Source organism: Chelonoidis abingdonii, chromosome 11 (assembly GCF_003597395.2).
Source record: "Chelonoidis abingdonii isolate Lonesome George chromosome 11, CheloAbing_2.0, whole genome shotgun sequence".
Taxonomy (NCBI): domain Eukaryota; kingdom Metazoa; phylum Chordata; order Testudines; family Testudinidae; genus Chelonoidis; species Chelonoidis abingdonii.
In genome coordinates this window covers 28,950,114-28,960,540 of record NC_133779.1, presented here as the reverse complement: position 1 = coordinate 28,960,540, position 10,427 = coordinate 28,950,114, and the positions used below count along the sequence as shown (strand labels likewise).

Here is a 10,427-nt window from a genome sequence, read left to right as displayed (position 1 = left end):
AACTCCATTTTGCTGTAACTTTCCACAGTAGGAACAAAGGAGTGTTCTTACACCTGGAAAAGTCTATATAAGGCGAAGGCCTCATCTCCATTTTGTCTTCAATCCTGCTTCTTACCTCTGGAGGGACTTTGCTACAAGCTGAAGCTCTGCACAAAGGACTGATGACCCATCCCAGCGGGGGATGTTCTCCAGAGACTTGAATTTAAACCTGCAGTTTACTTCATCACTGCTACAAGCCTGAACTAAGAACTTTGCCATTACTGTATGTAATTGATTCAGTTTAACCAATTCTAGCTCTCATCTCTATCTTTTTCCTTTTATGAATAAACCTTTTTAGATTTTAGATTCTAAAGGATTGGCAAACAGCGTGATTTGTGGGTAAGATCTGATGTGTATATTGACCTGGGTCTGGGGCTTGGTCCTTTGGGATCGAGAGAAACTTTTTCTTTTACTGGGGTGTTGGTTTTCATAACCATTCATCCCAGGACGTGTGGGACTGGTGGTGATACTGGGAGACTGGAGTGTCTAAGGAAATTGCTTGTGTGACTTGTGGTTAGCCAGTGGGGTGAAAAACCGAAGTCTTTTGTCTGGCTGGTTTGGTTTGCCTTAGAGGTGGAAAAACCCCAGCTTTGGGCTGTGACTGCCCTGTTTGAGCAATTGGTCCTGATTTGGCACTCTCAGTTGGGTCCCGCCAGAACCACATCGTATGTTGTCATAGGTTCCTTCATATGGACTGCATGACCAACTGGAATTGATGGCAAAACATTGCCATTATGCAGCAAAACAGCTTTAAGACTCGTCTTCGATGAATTAATGAACAGTCTCCACTCATCTGGATCGTGAACGATGTTGAGGGCTGCCATCACACCATCGATGTTGTTGCAGGCTACAAGATCACCTTCCATGAAGAGAATGGGACAAGATCCTTTTGACGGTCACAGAACATGGAAACCCTAACATCACCTGCCAGGAGATTCCACTGCTGTAGTCTGAGCCCAACAGCTAGACTAGAGCCAATCAACAATTTTAAGCATCATTTTCGTTCTCAGTGACCAGAATTAGTAAAGTTTGACTACATTTATTTCAGAAGCATTTTGGCTGTAGAGCAGTGAGTGGAGAGGGACAGGTCCTCACCCTCTCTCTTGATGTCTTTCAAATCATCACAGGCTACAGTTCTACTGCCGCTTTACTCGTACAATAGAACATTTCATCCCCCATTCCCACCACATTCAAGTGGTTTGTAAACCCAACCCCAGCCAAAATCTATCACTTGGACAACACAGCTCTGCTTTGCTGGATACCTAGGTAGATTAGGGGTGAATGTAACAATATAATCTGGCCCTGAAGCCTTTCCCTGCAACCCCAGCTCATCACTAGCTGTCAGGGAGAGCTCATTTAGACTTTGCTTACAAATCTTCATTTGAAAAATTATTAGGATGGCCAACATCACCGAAATGAATGCACTGACACCATAAAAACAGCTGTAATAAGGAAGCAAGGAAGCTAAGCTACGTTCATACTTTTCAAATCTAGGACACTCTTTCAGATACACAGATTTTATCAGACGCTGTACAAAACTTTTGAAGTGTGTTATCAATGTTTCAGTTTAAATTCAGATTTCAAACAGTCACCGAATTGGTATGTGACTAGCTCACAAAACTAAGGGGGGTGTTGGGAAAAATCCAGGGGGAAGGGAAATCACTGTGCCGAGCCCCAAAACACCCGCCGTCCCCCAGCCGTGGGGACGCTGCTGCCCTCGCCCGAGGAGGCAGAGTTGAGGTGATCAAATCCCGCCTGCGGGCCCCTGGACCGGCTCCGAACCCCCCTAGCCCCCCAGCGGGTGGGACTCGGCAGCGCTTCGCTGGCTCCGCTGCCTCCCCAGGCGGGCCCTTAGCTCGCCCGCCTTCGGGGACCTGTTGAACCCGCTACCACAGGCGCGTCACCGACCCTGGCGGCCTCTGAGCGCGGGACTCCCCGCCGCGCCGCGCCGCGCGCCCTCCCCCCGGCGCGAGCGGGTGACGCATCACGCGGCGCGCGGGCAAGGTCGCACACACGCTTCGCTCCCAGATGGCGGCGGCGGGGGCCTGGGGTTGCCGGGTGAGGGGAGCGCCCGGGCTGGGGGAGGGGTCGAGCGAGGGGGGGGCCGGGCCGGGGCCGGGAGCGCTGCCCCGAGATCTCCTCGCAGGGCTGCGCGGCTCCTGCCGCAGGCTGCTGTCCTGGCCCGGGCCGGGCCGGTAGCGACTGTAACTCGCCCCAGTCGCCGGCAGCGGCCCGGGCAGGTTCTAGCCCCGAGTCCTAGGCGGTGCCCTTGGCGCTGGGAGCGGCTGCAGGGACAGGGGCTGAGCTGGAAACCTCCAGGTCTGGTTTCTCCAGAGCAGAGCGGGGAAGGCGCTGGCTGGGCCCGGGCTCGGGCTGGCTCCTCTGGCAGAAAGCGGCGGTCAGAGGACGTTACAGTCCCCGTGGCTCAGCGCTGTGCCCGGGGTGGCCCTGCTTTACCTTCCTCACCATTCTTGGCTTCATCCAGTAAATACAACTGGCGGCTGCAGTTTACCTTTATTTCTCCACGTGGGTTGCTGTGCACACGTGGAAGAAATTAATATAACTTTTCGTGGTGTTAGACTGATTTTTGATGACATTTGATAAAAATGTTACATTCAGTGTGAGGCTTTCCCTGTGCTCAGCTAGTTAATGAATGAATGAAACAAATGGCAAGTTTTTTGTGAGATTGCTCTCCAGAGTTTGAAATTGGATTCAGGAGTCTCATTACCTTTTGGTGACCCCAGATACGAATAGCTGCTCGGGTTTTTCACCCTGTTTCAGATGAGCCCAATGGGTCATATAGTACAGTAGCTAGGCTGTCTCAGGGTGTGTCTACCTTGAAATGCCACAGTGACACAGCTGCCCCTCTGCAGCAGTGCCGATTCCGTATAGACCCTACCTACCCCAACTGGAGGAGTTTCTCTGTTGGGATAAATAATTTTTCTCCTTCAGAGGCGGTAGCTAGGTCAAGTGAAGAAGTCTTCTGTCAGCTTAGCACTGTCTACACTGGGGGTTAGGTCGGTTTACCAACTTTGCTCAGGAGTGTGGATTATTCGTACCCCTGAGCGACATACTTAAACTGCCTTAATTTTCTAGTGTAGACCAGGCCTTAGACAGTTTCCAGTACCATCTGCTTCAGAAGAAAGTTCAAGAAACCTTGTTAAGGACAGCAGTGGGATAAATTTCCCATATAGAAGAAGTTTTTTCTTAGCTTCAAGCTTTTCATGGTTAGCTTAGGCCAGGGGTTCTCAAACTGGGCGTCAGGACTCCTCAGGGGGTCGCAAGGTTATTACATGGGGGATTGTGAGCGGTCCGCCTCCACCTCAAACCCTGCTTTGTCCCCAGCATTTATAATGGTGTTAAATATATTAAAAAGTGCATTCAGAGGCTTGCTATGTGAAAGGAGTCACCAGTACAAAAGTTTGAGAACCACTGGCTTAGGCCCTGAAGAATAAAGTTTTATATTTCCTATTTAATGTAACTGGATGTTTTCATTATCCATATAAATATCTAATGCTTTTTAAAAACTGGGCTCTTCAGTCATATCTTGTGGCAGTGAGTTTCATAGGCAGAAGGCGTAGAAAATTATTTTCTTTTATCAGGGTTAAATGTATTTTCTCAGTTTCTGTAGCTGTCCCCTTGACCTTTGATAGAAAAAGTAAATAGGGTACTGAGTTGAAAGATTTCTCCTTGCAAACATGGAAACTAATTGTCAGTCACTCTGTTACAAGGATCTTTGTATCAGATATTTTTGGGGAGTTACGTAGTACCCTTTCTCAGCAATAAGCCTTGCCTTCAGCTGGTGGTATTTGGGATGGGGTTCCTTTATAGCAGCAGCAAGGGGAAACAACCAGGCTGCTCAAGATAGATCTTGAGTATTTACGAGCCTGGTGAAAAGATGGGAGCCCAGAGCCTTTGAGGTCCTCTACTACAAGTCTTGAAGGCAAGATCAAATATTCCCCATCCATAAAGCCTATTAGAGTTGTGTTAACTGAACGGAGTCTGACTTAGCATGGGCATAGTGATTTTGGTGGAGTGGTTCTAGAGAGAGGCAGTCATGTGAAGAAGCAGTATTGGCTGTGAGAATTGAACAGGTAGGGGCTCATTAAGAGCTTGCTGGCAGGTCTGGGGAGAAGCTACAGCCTTGTGCTGGCTGAGTGTGAAGGAGCATGCCTTGGTTTTGGGAAAGAGAGTTGGCTCAGGGATGGGGATTATAGAATGGAGAGAGCTTTGCAATGTGCTGATCCCGGTGTACAGCTTAAATGCAATGATGGGACTAAAGGGTTTATTATGTGGGATAGGGATGTGCTGTTTTAGCATCCAGGCCAGATGGGACAAACTTGTGACTTTTTAAAAATGTCTCTATTTATACTTCAAGTGCTTCTCTTCCATTCCCTGTAACTCAGGAAGCAAGAGGTGTTTGTTCCTGGCATCCACCAACAGAGAGCTCACAGAGGTGGGATGTTGTTCCTGGCCTTCCTATTTATCTCTAGGGGGGCCTCATCCTTCCTTTTGGGTAGGAAACAGTGCTTGATCCTGCCTTCCCCCAGGCTGACTGTATTGAAACTTTGATGCTGGGAGTCAGGAGACATGGGTTCCATTCCAGGCTCTGACAGACTCACTATTCTGTATTTGAATGAAGTAGAGATAATGTGGCTTGTTTAACTGCTGTGAAATCTCTGTATAGAAAGCATCTTGTTGTTTCCTCCACCCCAAGTTCATCGCTGCTCAGATATTTTGTTCGGTGTGGTCAGGCTGCCTTGTCTCCCTGCTGTTAGCATACAGCTGTAGAAGGCTCCTTCTCACGTGTCAGCAGTGGGAGAGGCTGGTTTCTGAAATCAGGAATTTGGCATGTGTCTGTCTAAGAAGAGGATTACTCCTGGTGGAATTTTGTGCCAAAAATTAAAAATTCTGTACACAAGATTTTTAAATTGTGCATATTTTATTAAAATAGCATGATATAACCATGCCAGTTTCAATTATTTTGGTAATTTATTTCGAAATACCTGTCAGCAAGTATGTCTGTAACAATACAGACAACAAAAAAAATTCAGGAAATGTTTTTCTGCAAATAGATTCCTTACTGGAAATAGCAATACAGATCTTTGAGTAATTCATTTAAACTACAATACAGAAACGTATTTCCCACACCCCTCAGAAGCAGTGCAAAGGCTTTGGGGAGTCAGGGTAACGGAGGAGCTGAGGGAGAGGGAAGTTATTGCTGGGCAGTGGCCTGGGAGTGAACTTGGAGGGTTGTTGAGTGTGGGTAGGAGAAATATATGGAATAGGTTTTTGGGAGAGGTATTGTTAGAGAGATGGGGAGTCTCTGCCATACAGACCCTGGCTGACCCCTAGCCTTTCCCATTCAGTTAGGCACATCTGCCCCTCTTCTCGTGTGTCCATGCACCTCTGTCCCCCCGTGGCGCTGCGCATCCATTCACCCAGGCATATCTGCAAATGTCTCCATGTGACCCTACACCCACACTCAGCCTGGCATAGCTCCATGTGGCCGAGCACCCCCACCCTTCTGTCCCCATGTGGCCTTGCACCCCCACCCCCTTCAGCCCCTGGCACAATGTTGTCACCCCACTAGCTCCTATGCTCTCACCCCAGTCTGTCCCCCCACTAGCCCTTCTGAACCCCAGTCTGTGAGATCCCCCAGCAACCTCATGTGCCCTATTATGTCCATCCCCCATGCCTCCTCACCTGGCTCGGCAGGCAGTGCCCCCTTCCTCTCCATGGCTGGTTGGTCGGTCAGACCCGTGAGCTAGCTGCCCTCTCTTCTGGTGCCATATCAGCCCATGGTGGGCAAAAGCTATTTTTGCAATGTGACCCCTCTTGTTGCTTCCCTATACCTCCCCATCAGAATCAGTTATACTGCAGGGGGGGAAAAAATTGCAGGGGCCATTTATTCTGCACTTGCACAGTGGCACAGAATTTCCCCAGGAGTAGGGGATGTAGAACTGAAGCTGCAAGCAGTGATAGGCTGTCCCACTGCATTGCAGCAGAAACAGTTCGTTTTTTTTGAAAAAAAAATGTTTCTAACCCTATAAATTGCAAAGAAATACTCCAAATATCACTTAAACCAGTAGTGGCTGAGTTTGCAAATAGAAAAAGTTATTCTGAGGTGTGAACTTCCCTGTTCATCCCATTTGGATGTTAGCTCTGAAGATTACAGATGGCAAACTAAATTGCACCATGAGCTTTTAACTGCTAATAGTAGCAGAAACATCTAGCTACTCTGGGATGGTGGGTGGCACTTAGCTAGAACAGTACTATATCCATCCAGTTCCCCAAAATAGTGACAAATAGGCCCACCTATATTGAGGTGTAGCTTACAGTCTGGCCCTCATGTTTTGTACAAGTAAGTGGTAAGGATGCGGCAGTGCTTTCATTCATAATAAAGTTACAGTGTGCTGGTTTGTTCTGTGTATCGAAGCTCTGGTGAGCGAGTATTTCCAGTATAGCTCCCAGCTTCTGTTCCACAAAGGTTAGCCAGAAATGCCCCTTTTTGCTGTGTACTTCGCTTCCCTTTTTCCGCTGGCTCATTGGGCACTGAGTGTGGCCCAAGCACATTTAATTGTGGGAGAAGGGATAGCTCAGTGGTTTGAGCATTGGCCTGCTAAACACAGGGTTGTGAGTTCAGTCCTTGAGGGGGCCATTTAGGGAACCGGGGTAAAAATCTGTCTGGGGATTGGTCCTGCTTTGAGCAGAGGGTTGGACTAGATGACCTCCTGAGATCCCTTCCAATCTTGATACTCTATGATTCTAATTATTTCTTTATTTTTTGATAAAATTTGTTCTTTGTTTCTCTTTGCAGAAATGCCTTGTCAGTGGCACAAGGCTTATATATGGAAGATACCCAGCTCCGGTACTCCCTAGTGGCATTGTTTATAGAATGGGCATGCCTGTTTTAGAGCTACATCAGGTATGCTGATAGACAGGGTTTTATGCATGCATTAGACTGAAAGTATGTTTTAGTAATGATAAGAGTATTGGGGTCTACTAGAAATTGATATGCTTCTGACAAGTGGCCACCCTAGATTGTAGACTTCAGTGTGGCTTTGAAAAATGTGACAAAATTTTTTTTGGTTTTGTCAGATACCAACTTTCCCTCCATATATTTGATTGCCAGCAATGAGCCCAGTTAATAAAATCCAGTAGTGAGGCTCCAGTCATGTGTGCAGCCATCAAAAGCAGAGATCCTCAACAGAAGTAATTGACTGGTTATTGAAACCTATCAGCTCAGTCAGAACAGTGTGACTCCTTTGCCTCTTGAGAGAGTAATTTTTTTGCTTGTGTACATTTACCTCTAGTGCTCTGTGCAGTGTGTGTGATATTTCATTGTTATTCTGAAGGCACAGTGCTCCTTGGCTATGGTATTTTGGCCATCCTCAAGATGCCTAATTTCCACATCGTTTTGCATGGCAGACATGAAGTGCAAATCTCTTTAGATTGTACAGACACTAATAATTATTTTTTTTAGTCTAGATATTATTCTTCTGGAGGCAGAAAAGGCTTTATATCAGGTTTTGTGGACAACATCAAACAGGAATTAGCAAAAAATAAAGAGATGAAAGAAAGTATTAAAAAATTCCGGGATGAAGCTAAAAAGCTAGAAGAATCTGATGCACTCCAGGAAGCAAGGAGGAAATATGTAAGTATTTATCATGAATTATTTCATGGTGCAACACCTTCATTGGCCAGTCAGTAGTCTATTACAATTCAGAGTATTGTAACCTAAGCTTCTGTGCAAATGAGCTATTCGGCTTGCTGTATTCAGGAAAGGTTTGGACTGACTGATGGAAACACCAGTAGGTGCAATTAACTGTTGTAAAAAGTGTAAAGTTAAGTATTTCTGCAGTTTTTGGTGGAATTTCTTTCCAACAAACATTTTAATAGAAATCACAAATAATAAGCAGGTAACAAGGGGGGAGGGATAGCACAGTGGTTTGAGCATTGGCCTGCTAAATCCAGGGCTATGAATTCAATCCTTGAGGGGGCCATTTAGGGATCTGGGACAAAAATCTGTCTGGGGATTGGTCCTGCTTTGAGCAGGAGTTTGGACTAGATGATCTCCTGAGGTCCCTTCCAGCTCTGGTATTCCATGATTCACTTATCTATAGACATGGAGATACAACTAAGGCTTTTTCACTTTCATTGTATTGATTAGACATAAACACATTCTTAATGGATTATAAAACAGCTTTACTAGAGAGAAAGTGCTTTCATTACGCTAATGAGGAACTGAAGTCTTGTATGTGGTTGCACATTCTTTCAGTGGCCAGATACAGTACGGTGAAGGAACCAGGGAAATGGGAATTAATAATCTTGAATTGCTTCACATTTATATTATTGCCTCTTAACATTTTTCTTGTTTGGGTGATGTTCCCTATATGTGTTCCAAATATGGGTGTACATGTGTGCCATGCGCTGGAGCCAGATGTTTTTCCTAGCAGTGTCCGTTGACCTGCACATGTGTCGTGTGTCCCCTTGTGCTCCTAGCCGAGGTTAGCCAGGAGCCGTGCATGTCGATGCCTCCTGTTCCCTCTAACTGCTGCATGGCCTGACTTAGAACCTCCATTCCTTCCTGCTCTTAGTTTTTTAGCTAAGAGAGTGACCTGCTCCATTTGTGTATAGTTCTTGTTTGTTTGTTCTTGTAGATAGCTAGTTGTATATAGTAATTAGTGTTAGTCTACCCCAATTGGGGTACGCTCCTCTGCCTCGCTGGGGTCTATACTGTGTGTTCCAGGGTTTAAAAACTGATTCTTTCCCATGCTCATTCTCCATGAGCAACAGGCACCAGCGACGTCTTTACTGCCTCGGGGAGGCTCACATCGTCACTCATTAGGTGATTTGCAAGTCTTTCCCATCCGGGACTCGGGAAGCACAGAAACTTTGCTTCCGAAAATACTGGATGGGGGAAACCATGAGACTGTGCACCGTCTATACCTGGTGGTGAGCGCTTCTTCCAGCACTTCTCACGCCCTGGATATAGCAGTCAAGGAGAAACCCAGACGTGAGGGTAGGAAGCACTGTCATGAGCATAAGAGCAAATCCCTGTTGAGGACTACTTCTAAGTGCAGCATTTCCTCTCTGAGCTGGGCAGGTCAGGTGAGATGTCATGCCCCAACACTGTGGCACCAGCACCCAAGCTTCTCTGCATCGAGAGTAAAGCAAAGCACAAGAAGGATCCAGCGATACAGCTGGTCGCCCTGGTACCAACCCTGTTGGAGCAGTCCCTGGAGCATACACCACCTGTCCTGCTGCCACCTCCACATCCTTTGGTCCAGCTGGCCCCATGGACCCTGCCTTGGTCTTCCGGCATCTCCAAGGGCACTCCCCAGACTCCTGGTTGTGTGGAGCCCCTTCTCTCACCAGAGGAACAGGAGATACTTTACCCGCCTTCTCCTCTTCTCTCGGGTTCCCCACTCATCTGCGAGGTTCCTACTCTGGAGGACAACTGCTCCTGCTCCTTCCAGACTGCCCCCTGCTGACTCTGCACTGTGGCTGGCCCACTCTGTTTGTTCCATCACCATCCACGCCATCTTTGGACTAGGAATACTTTTCTGAGCTGGAGCCCTCCTCCTCTTTGTCCAGGCACAGCTTGGACTTGCATCCCTGGCTTCCTTATCCTCCAGCTTACGGCCCGGCAGCGATGGTTTGGTTCCGGTATCTCTTGGGCCTGCCACACCCTCCGGTCCTGACCCCTTAGCCACACTGAGCGTTCTGGGACCCATATTGCCAGCACTACCCACCCTCCCAAGCCTCATACCGCTCAGCCCAGGCTCCTTCACTGCTGGGCTCTGAGGAAGAGGCAGATGTAGAGCTGATTCCTCATCACTGGATGAGGTGCTCATCCCTCCTTGCCTATCTCTCCTGATGATCACAGGCAATACCAAGACATGTTACAGAGGGTGGCAGCAGACCATGGCATATCATAAGAACAGCCGTACCGGGTCAGACCAAAAGTCTGTCTAGTCCAGTATCCTGTCTGCCGACAGTGGCCAATGCCATGTGCCCCAGAGGGAGTGAACCTAACAGGCAATGATCAAGTGATCTCTCTCCTGTCATTCATCTCCATCCTCTGACAAACAGAGGCTAGGGATACCATTTCTTACTCATCCTGGCTAATAGTCATTTATGGACTTAACCACCATGAATTTATCCAGTTCTCTTTTAAATGCTTTTATAGTCCTAGCCTTCACAACCTCCTCAGGTAAGGAGTTCCACAGGTTGACTGTGCGCTGCGTGAAGAACTTCCTTTTATTTCTTTTAAACCTGCTGTCCATTCATTTCATTTGGTGACTTCTAGTTCTTGTATTATGGGAATAAGTAAATAACTTTTCCTTATCCACTTTCTCCACATCACTCATGATTTTATATAC

The 10,427-nt window shown here is 47.2% G+C and overlaps 1 protein-coding gene across 4 annotated transcripts in view; it reads left to right on the top strand.

The window, feature by feature from the left end:
- The first annotated feature begins 2,047 nt into the window (after positions 1-2,047).
- Positions 2,048-10,427, top strand: part of TIMM44 (translocase of inner mitochondrial membrane 44) — a 67,079-nt gene continuing 58,699 nt past the window's right edge. For 2 of the 4 annotated variants that reach the window (XR_012656792.1, XM_075070815.1), the window contains exons 1-3: positions 2,048-2,097; positions 6,860-6,967; positions 7,526-7,696. Coding sequence is in view for 3 of the 4 variants with exons in the window: in XM_075070815.1 (XP_074926916.1) it covers positions 2,068-2,097; positions 6,860-6,967; positions 7,526-7,696 (309 nt within the window). In the remaining variant the exon portion in view is untranslated. Of the gene's footprint in view, positions 2,098-4,445; positions 4,496-6,859; positions 6,968-7,525; positions 7,697-10,427 lie in introns of those variants that run through there. The other 2 variants (XM_032799195.2, XM_032799196.2) reach the window with 2 other exon arrangements.